The 14,362-nt window shown below is 52.1% G+C and overlaps 1 protein-coding gene across 4 annotated transcripts; it reads left to right on the top strand.

Annotated features, from left to right (window-relative positions):
* Positions 1 to 468: 468 nt before the first annotated feature.
* On the top strand, positions 469 to 12,442 carry LOC111943958 (ubiquitin carboxyl-terminal hydrolase 17-like protein 6). 4 transcript variants are annotated; one of them, XM_086863979.1, is made up of 23 exons: positions 469 to 767; positions 1,412 to 1,465; positions 2,034 to 2,234; positions 2,671 to 2,781; positions 2,858 to 2,960; positions 3,107 to 3,174; positions 3,333 to 3,403; positions 3,966 to 4,048; positions 4,296 to 4,407; positions 4,786 to 4,926; positions 5,150 to 5,250; positions 5,632 to 5,770; positions 6,074 to 7,589; positions 8,011 to 8,121; positions 8,198 to 8,300; positions 8,447 to 8,514; positions 8,673 to 8,743; positions 9,289 to 9,371; positions 9,619 to 9,730; positions 10,109 to 10,249; positions 10,477 to 10,577; positions 10,959 to 11,097; positions 11,401 to 12,442. In XM_086863979.1, exons 2-13 carry the CDS (start codon positions 1,441 to 1,443, stop codon positions 7,007 to 7,009), a joined length of 2,091 nt encoding a protein of 696 aa, XP_086720105.1. In that variant the 5' UTR covers positions 469 to 767; positions 1,412 to 1,440; the 3' UTR covers positions 7,010 to 7,589; positions 8,011 to 8,121; positions 8,198 to 8,300; positions 8,447 to 8,514; positions 8,673 to 8,743; positions 9,289 to 9,371; positions 9,619 to 9,730; positions 10,109 to 10,249; positions 10,477 to 10,577; positions 10,959 to 11,097; positions 11,401 to 12,442. The 4 variants fall into 4 exon arrangements, with proteins under 4 accessions (XP_086720105.1, XP_086720107.1, XP_086720108.1 ...); XM_086863980.1 differs by having other exon boundaries at positions 493 to 767; positions 1,329 to 1,465; XM_086863981.1 differs by lacking the exon at positions 10,109 to 10,249 and having other exon boundaries at positions 477 to 767.
* Positions 12,443 to 14,362: the final 1,920 nt, after the last annotated feature.

Genomic DNA, 14,362 nt, shown 5'->3' with positions numbered 1-14,362 from the left:
GCTGCCCAGGAGAGGCAGCAGCTATGTGGGGGCCTGGCAGCCGAGGTTCACCCAGCGCAGCCTTTAGAGGGTTTGTCTGGTGGTACCAGTCCAGGGTCAGCCTGTGGGTGTATCTTGAGGGCAGATAAAATTCACTGGAAATGACCCTGTGAGAGCTGGTGTGCTTTGCCACATGAGTCTCAGAGGCACAGGATTGTGCCTGGGAGGAGTGGATCAGAATTCCCCAGCAGCCTGTGTGGCAGACAGAAGTGTGAGCAGGCTTGTGACAGCTGTGGGCAGGCCTGTACTCATTGGGCTCTGTGCTTTGGGGAAGGAGTGGCAGCTCTGCAGGCAGTGAACCCCTCTTCATCAGTGGCACAGGGGGAGTTCCGGTGACTTCCACCTGTGTGAGGAGCCATGTGGGTTCCTGTGGCCAAGAGCCATGTGGTTCTGTGACCTCAAGGGGACACATAGCTGTGTGGCCCCCATGTCACAGAGGGGCAGAGATGTGGCACCTCTGCAGTGACAGTGAACTCACCCGCCCAATGCTCGGTGGGCTGAAAGCAGGCTAGGGAAGGAGCTGGTCTTCAGGATCAGTCAGCTGCTTCCTTTGCTGCTCTTTTGTGCTTGTCTTTTAGACAAGTATTTAGAACGTAGTTAGACAAGTAGTTAGATAAGTAGTTAGACTAGTATTTAGACAAGTAGTTAGACAAGTAGTTAGATAAGTAGTTAGACAAATAGTTAGACAGTATTGTATAGTGTCCTCTTCAGCTTTCATCCTCTCAGAGGTAAGGATGATTTGACTACGCCTTCCTAGTTGAAGGCTGAGCTCCTACACAGTTGTAGGCTGCCCAGATACAGGCTAGGCCAGAGTTCTTACTGGCTGATTCCCTTTCCTTTACTATAACCTGGGATACCTAAGTAGTCTGTAGAAAGTCTGTAGTAAGTAGGTAAGTAGTGACTGTAGTCTAAGGGGCTGGGCTCGGCCCAGAGTGGCAAGAAGCCCACGTTGGCTGCCACAGGAGGAAGCCAGATGGAAAAAGGAGAAAGCAAAGTCTGTAGTTAAGTTAGTGGCTGAAAGCTGGTCACTGCTGTGGAGGAGGTGGGAAAGCCAGAGAGCTCTGCTGCTGATGCAGTGACAGCAGCAGCAGCAGCAGCAGCAGGAGGGCCTCTTTATAGAAGGTACCATGGACTGGAGCACTTCAGAAGGACCTTTGACACTCCTGTGAACTGGGGCTCTGTCACTGGTCACGAAGATGGGAGCCTGCAGTTCGGCAGCACTGAAACTGTTGATGGCAAATGCTGTTCTCTAGGTTTTATTTATTTGGAGTTTTTATACTTTTGGTCAGCTAGGGTAAATTCTTTGCAATCATGTGATGGGATTGACACTGGTCTCTTTCTGGAGAATGTCCTGATGTCCTTGGTCTTCCAGAGCTTTGCCCTCTGTTCCTGAGAGACGCAATGGCCACAAGAGGGAACGATTTCTGTGAGTAACAACTTCATGTCAGGTTTGGACCTTGTGAATCCCCAGACAAGTGACATGACTGGTGGTCAGATCCCAGAATGATGTGCTCAGAACCCAGAGTGAACTCTGGGATGTTTCCTGAGAGCAGGCAGACTGACCCAGGTGTTTATGTTTAGTGACAGGAAAGCACTTTTTGTCTCTCCTTTCTTAGTACGCACAAGAAACAGGATTGTTTATAGAGAGGTCTGACATCCTTGAGTTACCCTTTTTTTTCAGTACTTGCCTTTTTTCAACAAGTTACAATCAGTTACGACCAGGGAAAACTTGACTTGGTAAATCCAGTCTCCAGCTCTGGTGAGAAAGGAAGATACCCCGAGGCCCAGAAATCAGAGCTGGGGTCTGTTAGACTCTTGACAAAGCAAGCAGGGGAACAGACTTTTCCAACCCAGTAAATTTCAATGGCAGCTCTAGGCACCCCCTGACACGGAGTTGAAGGTTTGAGCTGGTTGTCCTGACTGCTCATGTAGAAAACTCCAAGTTTAAATCCGCTTCTGTACCTGGTGTCTTTTCAAATGGGATTTCTCTGCAGTCATTGCTGAGGGAATAGCTGCCCCAAAAAGGATCCTCTTTCCACCGGAGAAGATCTGCATGGTCTGGCAGCAGCAGCAGAGTGCTGGAGCGGGGCTCTTCAATGTGGGCAACACGTGCTTCCTCAACGCTGTCCTGCAGTGTTTGACTTACACCCCGCCACTGGCCAACTACCTGCTGTCCCGAGAGCACAGCAAGGCCTGTGAGTGCTTTTGGGAACCCCTCCTGAATATGTGTTAATCCAATACCAAAGATTCCCAGAACCTGGAATTAGATTTAGGAGAACAGCAGCCCTTTGTCAGCCCCATGAATTGATGTTCTTTGAACACTCAAGTCTCTATAGAAGCCACTTGTCCTTGCCAGCTGTCTTACCCTTCCTGAAGACACCTCTTTCTAGCTCCAAGTCTTTATTCTGGCAAGTTAAAGCCTCCTGCAATAATAAGCTCTGGCTTATTGCACAGAAAACTGTTGGTCCGGCATCCCTGTTAAGAACATTTTCCACACACTAAAATGTCCTGGGATCGTTGGGTCATTGGGAGGAGTGGAGTATTGCGCTGGAGTGGAAGAGGAGGAGGAGGAGGATCGCACTGCTGTGGATACCTGGCTAACCTAAAGACTTTCCCTGTGTCTCTGTTCAGGTCAGCAGCAAGGTTTCTGCATGATGTGCACCATGGAAGCACACGTTAACAAGGTCTTGCATTCCCCTGTCAGTGCCATCGTGCCTTGGACTGTCCTCAAGGTTTTTGGACGTAAGTCATGGCAGGTGCTTTTGACAGCTTTTCTTCCCTTTGTGTATGAGAAAAGGACAAACTTCTTCTTTCTTAGGCATAGGAGAACATTTTCAGCTTGGTATGCAGGAAGATGCCCATGACTTCTTGTGCTGTACGGTCAATGCCATGCAGAGAGCTTGTCTGAGCGCCAGCAGCGAGTAAGCACAAGGCAATCACCCTCACAAAGCTCGGAGCCCTTTGGACTGCTTGATGTGCCACCATCAAGGGAAACCTAAACCCTGGGCTTTCAGGCCAAGCAAAACTCATGGAGGAGATAACGCTGTGTCTTATCACTTGTTTCCAGCTTGGACCTCTCTTCTGAATCCACTACCATTGTCCATCAAATATTTGGGGGCTTTCTGAGATCCAGAGGTGCGTTTCCACAGCTATTACTCTCCTTGACATTGCCCGTGCCCTTCTGTCTGCCTGTGCTCGACACTTGGTCCTGGGACTAGTGGGACAGGTGCAATGTGTAAATGGGCAATGCCAGTCAGCTTGCCATTGCTGAGCATTTGGATTTTCCCTTCCAGTCACCTGCTTCAGCTGCAAAGCCATTTCTGACTCCTACGAGGCCTTCCTGGATGTTCCTTTGGATATCAATGTAAGAGGCTTTGCAGTTGTGCTACAAGACATCCCAAGGCCCTGCAGCTGCTTCCCAAAGTCAACACATTTGTCTTAAAAATATAGCCTGTGAACACAAGAGGTCTAGGTGGTGGGTGGGAAGGGCAATGGATAGCGTCCCCCTGCAGAGGCTGTGGCACTGGGCTCTCTGCAGGTGCTCTTTTTAAGCTGGACAAACAGCAATTATCCTCTCTGCACCCTTGATACATCGTCATCCTTCTTCTCTTTGCCTGCCCTCCCGTAACACCTGTCTGGCTCCCAGGCTGAAGGGTTGTTTGCTTTGTAGTTTGCACCACTGATGCCCCTGCACACTGTCATTAGTTGAACTGAGCGGGGGCACAGGGACAGAGCTCTTGACAGCTCCAGGAGCTGCTGGGAGACGGGGAGGTGTTCAGCGTCGCACTCTCTTTCTGCCTCCTTCTGGACAGGTTCATGGTGGGTCTCTTCAGCGTCAGCTATGGGGCTTTTCTGGTCAGCTTCTGGGAAATGCTTGGGTGAGGGCATTTCCTGCAGCTCAGCGTGCCCATTTCTCACTCCTCCAGGCAGCCTCGTCCCTCACTGCAGCTCTGGAAGCCTTTGTGACACCTGAGCAGCTGGATGGTGAAAACTGCTTTAAATGCAACAAGTGAGATGATTACTAAGAACATCCAGAGTAAGACGGGATGCTGTTGGAGGGGGCTGCATGTCATTGAAGAGAAGTCATCTTCCTGTGCAGGTTTACTGCACGCAGATGAGATGCAGCTTTTGGCAAATATGGCAGTGAAGAACCTTAGAATAACAAAAGCTGTGTGAGACAGGAGAGGTTGCCTGGCCAGCTTGGGGGAAGATTGGGTGCATTTCAGCACTGGGCTGTGTCTGTGCTTGCTTTCAAGGTGTACGGAGAACGTTGCTGCCTCCAAGAGGTTCACAATCCACTGTGCACCCAAGGTTCTGACCGTGTGTCTGAAACGGTTTGACTGTTTCACCGGCGGGAAGATCAACAAGGTGTGTACACAAGTGGTGTGCAGCTTTCTTTCCCTAGAGTAGATTTCCTAGAGCTTGTCACAAGCCACTCGTTAGTGATGTTAGTTGTTGGGTAGTAGTTGTCTGTAGGTACAGGTAGTGGTATGTGGTTGGGTTCGTTGTGCTCTCTCCTTGGGAGAAATGAATTCCCATGGGAAGACAGGCCAGCGCTCTTCTCCCACAGCGCTGCTTTGGCCAAGAGCAGTTTCCTGCCACCCAAGGCATTACACCTTGCTACACGAAAAAGCAGCTGCTCATGGGCCCCAAGGATGTATTTCCACACCTCTGGACCCTGGATGTGGCAGGCTATTCTCTGTCCCAGGTCAGGGTCACCTCTGAGCCCTCCTGGTGTCTCTGTAGGCTGTGGAGTACCCCGAGTTCCTGGATCTCCGCCCGTACATGTCCGAGGGCGATGGAGAGCCCCTCTATTACTCCCTGTATGCTGTCCTGGTGCACAGTGGCTACAGCTGCCATGAAGGACACTATTTCTGCTACACAAAGGTAAACAGCAACTTCCTTCCTTCCTTCCTTCCTTCCCAACGAGGAGAAGGCGTGCTGGAGAAGAGGAACTTTCCTGTGGGTATTACCGACGGCCAAGGTTGTGGGCCAGAAGGTCTCCTTAGGGGCTGCACTGGATTTCTTTTGGCACACTCTTTGTTAGGTAGTTTTCTGCCCGTGTTTTTGGTGAGAAGCCATGCAGAGATCCTTGCCTTTTTTTTCACAGGCCAGCAACGGGCTGTGGTACCAGATGGATGATGAGTCTGTGGAGGTTCGTAGCATTGACACAGCTCTCGGGCAGCAAGCCTACCTGCTGTTTTATGCCAGGTGAGACAATGGAACAGGCTGCCCAAAGAAGCTGTGGGTGCCCCATCCCTGGAAGAGTTCAAGGCCAGGTTGGATGGGGCTTGGAGGATCCAGGTCTATTGTAAGGTATTCCTGGCCATGAGCGGGAGTGGAACAAAAGGAGCTTTAAGGTCCCTTCCAAGGCAAACAAGTGTGTGAATTTATGGAATGGAGGCTGTAGAAGGTAGAAAGATGAGGTTTTGCTGGGACAGAAGCAGGCCGGGTGGGAATACTCTAGTTGACCTTTTCATTTGTGACCTTGGCTAAGTTGCTCTGTCATAGAAACCTCTCCAAGAAAATGAATGAAGCCCAGAGGAGGCTGCAACAACAGCCCTAAAGTGAGATCACTGTTTTTTTCTGCAGATGCTCTGATCTGAGGCTTGGAGAAGAGGCTTCTTCCTCGCTGGCACCATCATATGCGCCATCCGTCCTCAGTCAGTGGGCAGCCTGCAGCAAGCAGGTGGCTTCTGTAGTCCCACAGGTTTTGCCTGACAGGACAAAGGTAACTGGGGAGGAGAGTCAGGGCACCACAGGAGCTGTGGATTTCTTTCTAGGATCTCAGCATTTCTCCCTTTTCCCCTGGCACCCTGGCAGCATTCTTCACAGCCACAATGCTGCTTCCTGTCAAAGCATGCCACCTGCATCCATGCCATTTGTGTGCCTTTGGCCCTTTGGCCTTGGCAGCCCTCCAGAAGGGCCTTTGGGAGGCTCTGAAATGTGCCCTCCCAGAGCTTCTGGGGCTTCCCCACTGACTCTGGTCCTTTCAGGAGAGAAGGGCAGGAACTCTGCACAGCTCTTTTTCCAGGATGTGGTGCTGAGTGTGGAAGACCCTGGCCAGGACGAGGTGCAGAGCGGATCCCCACTGTGGAGCAAGGAAGCCTGCAGCTTTGTTACGGACACCACCGGCTGTGATGACGCCACAGGGCCTCCTCCAAGTTGCGGCCACGATCCCATAGATGATGCTGCTTCAGGGCCTTCCAACAGGAGCTTGGAGTTGGCCTGTGGACCTGGGGATGCTTGTCAGGAAACCCTGCTGATGCAGGAAGAGACAAGCAGTTCCGTGTGGAGCGGCTACGACCTCCGCAGCCGCTTTGTGCAGCACACAGGCTTCAACTCTTCATCAAGGAAGAGGAAAAGGGAGACAAGGAATTCTCCCTGTTGTGACAAAACTCCTGTTGATGATGCAGTTCCAGGGCCCTCCAGCACCAGCCTGAAGCAGGCTGTCATGCTTTGGGCTGGTCCAGAGCAAACCCAACTGTGGTGGAACGAGCAGAGAAGATCCCCAGAGCAGGGCTGTGACCTCCATGGCCTCTCTGTGCAGTGCACAGACCAGCAGCCCTCTGTGACCAAGAGGAGGAGAACAAATCCTCCAGGATGGGACAAAGCCCCAGTGGATAATGCAGCTTCAGGGCCCTCCAACATCAGCTTCCAGCAGGCTTGTGTGCTCAGGGCAGCTTGGGAGCAAATCCAACTGAGGCTGAGGGAGCAGAGAAGCTGCCCACAGCTGGGCTACGATTTCTGCTGCCGGTTCGTGCGTTTTTCAGCCCACCACCGTTCAGTGAGGAAAAGGAGGGTTTGTGTGCCCCAGAGACGCAGGTCAGGGAAGCACTCGAGGCACTCTAGGAGTGCTGGTGGCAGATGGTGGCGCTGGCTGAAGCAGAATGGGAAATTAGCACTGCATTTTTTGGCAGAGCTGTCCATGTTTTCTACACCCATTCCCAAAGAAGAGGGAACAATTTAGTTTTATGGCTGATGATGCCAACGACTAGTCTAGAAGGTTTTAATTAGTCTAGTCTAAAAGGCTTAGTAATTCCCAGGAGGAAGTGATCACAGAGAAAGGAGACCAGCAAAGGCAGTAGTTAAGTTAGTGGGTGAACGCTGGTCATTCCTGTGGAAGAGGTGGGAAAACTAGAGAGCTCTGCTGCTGATGCGGTGACAGCAGCAGCAGCAGGTACAGCAGAGCCTCTTCAGAGAAAGTACCATGGACTGGAGCACTTCAGAATGACCTTTGATGCTCCTGTGAACTGGGGCACTGTCACTGATCACAAAGATGGGAGACTGCAGTTCAGCAGCTGGTACAAGCAGTACCTTGACTCTTTTCAAATGGAATTTCTCTGCAGTCATTGCTGAGGGAATAGCTCCCCCAAAAAGGATCCTCTTTCCACTGGAGAAGATTTACATGGTCTGGCAGCAGCAGCAGAGTGCTGGAGCGGGGCTCTTCAATGTGGGCAACACGTGCTTTCTCAACGCTGTCCTGCAGTGTTTGACCTACACCCCGCCACTGGCCAACTACCTGCTGTCCCGAGAGCACAGCAAGGCCTGTGAGTGCTTTTGGGAACCCCTCCTGAATATGTGTTAATCCAATACCAAAGATTCCCAGAACCTGGAATTAGATTTAGGAGAACAGCAGCCCTTTATCAGCCCCATGAATTGATGTTCTTTGAACACTCAAGTCTCTATAGAAGCCACTTGTCCTTGCCAGCTGTCTTACCCTTCCTGAAGACACCTCTTTCTAGCTCCAAGTCTTTATTCCGGCAAGTTAAAGCCTCCTGGCTTATTGCACAGAAAACTGTTGGTCCGGCATCCCTGTTAAGAACATTTTCCACACACTAAAATGTCCTGGGATCGTTGGGTCATTGGGAGGAGTGGAGTATTGCGCTGGAGTGGAAGAGGAGGAGGAGGAGGATCGCACTGCTGTGGATACCTGGCTAACCTAAAGACTTTCCCTGTGTCTCTGTTCAGGTCAGCAGCAAGGTTTCTGCATGATGTGCACCATGGAAGCACACGTTAACAAGGTCTTGCATTCCCCTGTCAGTGCCATCGTGCCTTGGACTGTCCTCAAGGTTTTTGGACGTAAGTCATGGCAGGTGCTTTTGACAGCTTTTCTTCCCTTTGTGTATGAGAAAAGGACAAACTTCTTCTTTCTTAGGCATAGGAGAACATTTTCAGCTTGGTATGCAGGAAGATGCCCATGACTTCTTGTGCTGTACGGTCAATGCCATGCAGAGAGCTTGTCTGAGCGCAAGCAGCGAGTAAGCACAAGGCAATCACCCTCACAAAGCTCGGAGCCCTTTGGACTGCTTGATGTGCCACCATCAAGGGAAACCTAAACCCTGGGCTTTCAGGCCAAGCAAAACTCATGGAGGAGGTAACGCTGTGTCTTATCACTTGTTTCCAGCTTGGACCTCTCTTCTGAATCCACTACCATTGTCCATCAAATATTTGGGGGCTTTCTGAGATCCAGAGGTGCGTTTCCACAGCTATTACTCTCCTTGACATTGCCCGTGCCCTTCTGTCTGCCTGTGCTTGACACTTGGTCCTGGGACTGGTGGGACAGGTGCAATGTGTAAATGGGCAATGCCAGTCAGCTTGCCATTGCTGAGCATTTGGATTTTCCCTTCCAGTCACCTGCTGCAGCTGCAAAGCCGTTTCTGACTCCTACGAGGCCTTCCTGGATGTTCCTTTGGATATCAATGTAAGAGGCTTTGCAGTTGTGCTACAAGACATCCCAAGGCCCTGCAACACATTTGTCTTAAAAATATAGCCTGTGAACACAAGAGGTCTTGGTGGTGGGTGGGAAGGGCAATGGATAGCGTCCCCCTGCAGAGGCTGTGGCACTGGGCTCTCTGCAGGTGATGTTTTTAACCTGGACAAACAGCAATTATCCTCTCTGCACCCTTGATACATCGTCATCCTTCTTCTCTTTGCCTGCCCTCCCGTAACACCTGTCTGGCTCCCAGGCTGAAGGGTTGTTTGCATTGTAGTTTGCACCACTGATGCCCCTGCACACTGTCATTAGTTGAACTGAGCGGGGGCACAGGGACAGAGCTCTTGACAGCTCCAGGAGCTGCTGGGAGACGGGGAGGTGTTCAGCGTCACACTCTCTTTCTGCCTCCTTCTGGATAGGTTCATGGTGGGTCTCTTCAGCGTCAGCTATGGGGCTTTTCTGGTCAGCTTCTGGGAAATGCTTGGGTGAGGGCATTTCCTGCAGCTCAGCGTGCCCATTTCTCACTCCTCCAGGCAGCCTCGTCCCTCACTGCAGCTCTGGAAGCCTTTGTGACACCTGAGCAGCTGGATGGTGAAAACTGCTTTAAATGCAACAAGTGAGATGATTACTAAGACATCCAGAGTAAGACGGGATGCTGTTGGAGGGGGCTGCATGTCATTGAAGAGAAGTCATCTTCCTGTGCAGATTTACTGCGCGCAGGATGAGATGCAGCTTTTGGCAAATATGGCAGTGAAGAGCCTTAGAATAACAAAAGCTGTGTGAGACAGGAGAGGTTGCCTGGCCAGCTTGGGGGAAGATTGGGTGCATTTCAGCACTGGGCTGTGTCTGTGCTTGCTTTCAAGGTGTACGGAGAATGTTGCTGCCTCCAAGAGGTTCACAATCCACTGTGCACCCAAGGTTCTGACCGTGTGTCTGAAACGGTTTGACTGTTTCACCGGCGGGAAGATCAACAAGGTGTGTACACAAGTGGTGTGCAGCTTTCTTTCCCTAGAGTAGATTTCCTAGAGCTTGTCACAAGCCACTCGTTAGTGATGTTAGTTGTTGGGTAGTAGTTGTCTGTAGGTACAGGTAGTGGTATGTGGTTGGGTTCGTTGTGCTCTCTCCTTGGGAGAAATGAATTCCCATGGGAAGACAGGCCAGCGCTCTTCTCCCACAGCGCTGCTTTGGCCAAGAGCAGTTTCCTGCCACCCAAGGCATTACACCTTGCTACACGAAAAAGCAGCTGCTCATGGGCCCCAAGGATGTATTTCCACACCTCTGGCCCCTGGATGTGGCAGGCTATTCTCTGTCCCAGGTCAGGGTCACCTCTGAGCCCTCCTGGTGTCTCTGTAGGCTGTGGAGTACCCCGAGTTCCTGGATCTCCGCCCGTACATGTCCGAGGGCGATGGAGAGCCCCTCTATTACTCCCTGTATGCTGTCCTGGTGCACAGTGGCTACAGCTGCCATGAAGGACACTATTTCTGCTACACAAAGGTAAACAGCAACTTCCTTCCTTCCTTCCTTCCTTCCTTCCCAACGAGGAGAAGGCGTGCTGGAGAAGAGGAACTTTCCTGTGGGTATTACCGACGGCCAAGGTTGTGGGCCAGAAGGTCTCCTTAGGGGCTGCACTGGATTTCTTTTGGCACACTCTTTGTTAGGTAGTTTTCTGCCCGTGTTTTTGGTGAGAAGCCATGCAGAGATCCTTGCCTTTTTTTTCACAGGCCAGCAACGGGCTGTGGTACCAGATGGATGATGAGTCTGTGGAGGTTCGTAGCATTGACACAGCTCTCGGGCAGCAAGCCTACCTGCTGTTTTATGCCAGGTGAGACAATGGAACAGGCTGCCCAAAGAAGCTGTGGGTGCCCCATCCCTGGAAGAGTTCAAGGCCAGGTTGGATGGGGCTTGGAGGATCCAGGTCTATTGTAAGGTATTCCTGGCCATGAGCGGGAGTGGAACAAAAGGAGCTTTAAGGTCCCTTCCAAGGCAAACAAGTGTGTGAATTTATGGAATGGAGGCTGTAGAAGGTAGAAAGATGAGGTTTTGCTGGGACAGAAGCAGGCCGGGTGGGAATACTCTGGTTGACCTTTTCATTTGTGACCTTGGCTAAGTTGCTCTGTCATAGAAACCTCTCCAAGAAAATGAATGAAGCCCAGAGGAGGCTGCAACAACAGCCCTAAAGTGAGATCACTGTTTTTTTCTGCAGATGCTCTGATCTGAGGCTTGGAGAAAAGGCTTCTTCCTCGCTGGCACCATCATATGCGCCATCCGTCCTCAGTCAGTGGGCAGCCTGCAGCAAGCAGGTGGCTTCTGTAGTCCCACAGGTTTTGCCTGACAGGACAAAGGTAACTGGGGAGGAGAGTCAGGGCACCACAGGAGCTGTGGATTTCTTTCTAGGATCTCAGCATTTCTCCCTTTTCCCCTGGCACCCTGGCAGCATTCTTCACAGCCACAATGCTGCTTCCTGTCAAAGCATGCCTCCTGCATCCATGCCATTTGTGTGCCTTTGGCCCTTTGGCCTTGGCAGCCCTCCAGAAGGGCCTTTGGGAGGCTCTGAAATGTGCCCTCCCAGAGCTTCTGGGGCTTCCCCACTGACTCTGGCCCTTTCAGGTGAGAAGGGCAGGAACTCTGCACAGCTCTCTTTCCAGGATATGGTGCTGAGTGTGGAAGACCCTGGCCAGGAGGAGGCACAGAGCGCATCCCCACTGTGGAGCAGGGACGGCTACAGCTGTTTTTTGGGCAACGCAGACTGTGATGATGCTACAGGGAGGAACACGGGCCCTCCAAGTTGTGGCCATGATGCCAAGGATGATGCAGCTTCAGGACCTTCCAACAGGAGCTTGGAGTCAGCCTGTGGACCTGGGGATGCTTGGGAGGAAACCCTGCTGAGGCAGAAAGAGACAAGCAGATCCGCGTGGAGCGGCTACGACCTCCACAGCAGAAAACAAATTCTCCCTGTTGTGACCACACCTCCTGTTGACAGTGCAGTTCGCGGGCCCTCCTGCCGCAGCTTGAAGCAGGCTCCCATGCTTAAGGCTGGTCAAGAGGAAATCCAACCACGGTGGAGAGAGCAGAGAAGATCCCCAGAGCATGGCTGTGACCTCCAGGGCCGCTCTGGGCAGTGCACAGACCATCCCCGCTCTCTGAGCTAGAGGAGGAGAACAAATCCTCCAGGATGTGACAAAGCTCCAGGGGACAGTGCAGCTTCAGGGTTGTAGTTCATTTATTTAGTTTGGTTAAGGATTTGTTGAAGCTTGTTAGGACGTTCTTGTTCCCCCTGTTGATTGTATTGGTTAGGCCCCAGTTGTCAGTTATGTAAACCCCTCCTATTTTACCTAAATGTTCCCTGCCAATCACCTTAGCCGTGCCCCTACCCTCCTATCCATCATAGTAAACCCCATCCCTTCTTCCAGAGCCTTCTGTATCAATCAATTATACCTCGAGGCCCCACTGGTTGCTGTATCTTGCTCCCTCCCTCTGTGAACCCCTATTAGTCCGGAAGGTGTGATCCTCTCCCCTTACTCCTCCTCTCAAGATTCCCCATTGGTCTATAGTTTGTACCCTCCCCTGGGGGTCGGGCCATACTTAACTCCTTGCACAGCAATGCTCAGGGCTCTCTTAGACCTGGATCCCTTCCAGCGTGGACGCCTCGTTTCCTCGACCGAATAAAACCATTGCTGGGAACTACAATCCAAGAGAGACTCCTCTGCTTTCTTGTCTCCACACCTGACGCTGTGCACCACAGAGCTTAGAGTGGCCCAAGACTCTGGAGGGGTCACTGAGGGAAAAGCCTACTCCCCAGTGATTCCCCACTCCTGGCGATCGCCGGAGCCGGAGTGCAAAGACCACTGTAGAGCCAGCCGGAGCTCCGGTGCAGTACAGCGTCACTTCAGGGCCCTCCAACACCAGCTTCCAGCAGGCTCGTGTGTTCAGGGCTGCTCGGGAGCAATTCCGACCGAGGCTGAGGGAGCAGAGAAGCTGCCCACAGCTGGGCTATGATTTCTGCTGCTGGTGGTGTGTTTCACCACCACTGAGTGAGGAAAAGGAGGGTTTGTGTGCCCCAGAGACGCACGTCAGGGAAGCACTCAGGGCACTCTAGGAGTGCTGCCGGCAGATTATGGCACTGGCTGAAGCAGAATGGAAAATTAGCATTGTGTTTTTTAGCAAAGGTGTCCTCGTTTTCTACACCCCTTCCCAAAGATGAGGGAACAATTTAGTTTAATGCCTGATTATGCTAAAGAGTAGTCTAGAAGACTTTAATTATTTTAGACTAAAAAGCTTAATAATTCTTTCTTCCTTTTTTATTATTTATTCCTTTATTCATCTTCCACAGTGTAACCAGTTGTTGCTACTATTGTAGCACAGTATTTGGAAGCCATAGTGAAGCAATTTTATTAAAGCTAGAAAGACAAAAGTTGAGACAGATATTGCTTGTCCTTGCCAAGGGCCCTGAATAAGTCTGTTTTTCTCCATCTCAAGGTAAAACCTCGCTGGGTGTCCGCAGTGAAGGGAGGAATCTCCCACCACACTCTGAGAAGGGGAATGCTAGAAGTGTGTCGTGTTAAAGAGCAGGACAGGGCTTTTACAGTCTGAAGCCATGGGCTGTGAGTCAGGGGGTGCTCAGGGAGCTGCGCCAGCTGGAGCAGAACACTGTGCCTGGGCAGGGATTGAGCAGCTCTGGCCGTGTCCTGTTTTACTCCTCTCCAGGAATGGCTTGAGCAAGGAGGGTCTCCTGTTTTTAGTGTTAAAGAAAGCACACTAAAGGCAGAGGTGGCTTTCTCCGTGCTCTTTGGGAATTGGCATGTGAACCACAAGGGAACCAAAGAGAGATTCTCAATTCCAGAGGCACTGCTGAGCACAGCCTCTCGTGACTCCACCCCCTGAGGTGACCTGTGCTTCCAACCAGAGGGGCCAGAGCCTCTGACCTGCATTGAGCAGGCCTGCCACAGCTCCGTGTCACACTGAGCACTGTAGTGTCCAGCCTTCCCCTGCTGCAGCCAGTCCCTTCCCAGGCTGTTCCAATCTCCACCTCCACCTTCCAGGAGCATCGAACGCTGCTGAGCACATCCAGTGCTCCCTCTGACCTGCAGGGAGAGGAAGACTCCCTCATTTGCTGTTGTGGCCAGTGGCTCCTGTCTGTGACAGATTTTGTGGCCTGCTCGGTGCCCCCCTGCACTGGCCAGGCTGGCTCCGTGCTGCTGGGCCTCGTGCAGTGCCTCTGAGCAAGGCTACAGGCAAGCCTTCAAAACAGCCCCAATTCCCCAAAAGAGCATCCCCTGATGCTCCTGCGTTTCCCCCGAGAGGGCTGAAGGGCCCCGGTGCCAGCCTGGACAGGTTCCCCTAAGGGGGCAGAGGGGACCCCTGGTGCCAGCCCGCGCAGGTTCCCCTGAGGGAGTAGGTGGGCCGCAGGGCCAGCCTGGCCAGATTCCCCTCAGGGGGTAGGCGGGCCGCGGTGCCAGCCTGGGCAGGTTCCCCTGATGAGGGGGCAGGCGGGCCTCTTGAGGGGCCCTGTACGCTGTTGTGTAGAGGTTTGTAAATCTCAGACTTGTTCCCTGTGGCGAGAGGGCAGCCGTGTTCCGGGCAAGAGGGCTCGGGGCCATGCAGGAGCTG

Source organism: Cyanistes caeruleus, chromosome 27 (genome assembly GCF_971803275.1).
Source record: "Cyanistes caeruleus chromosome 27, bCyaCae1.hap1.1, whole genome shotgun sequence".
Classification (NCBI taxonomy): Eukaryota; Metazoa; Chordata; class Aves; order Passeriformes; family Paridae; genus Cyanistes; species Cyanistes caeruleus.
Note: the sequence above shows the minus strand (reverse complement) of the source record. Positions and strands in the feature narration are given on the sequence as shown.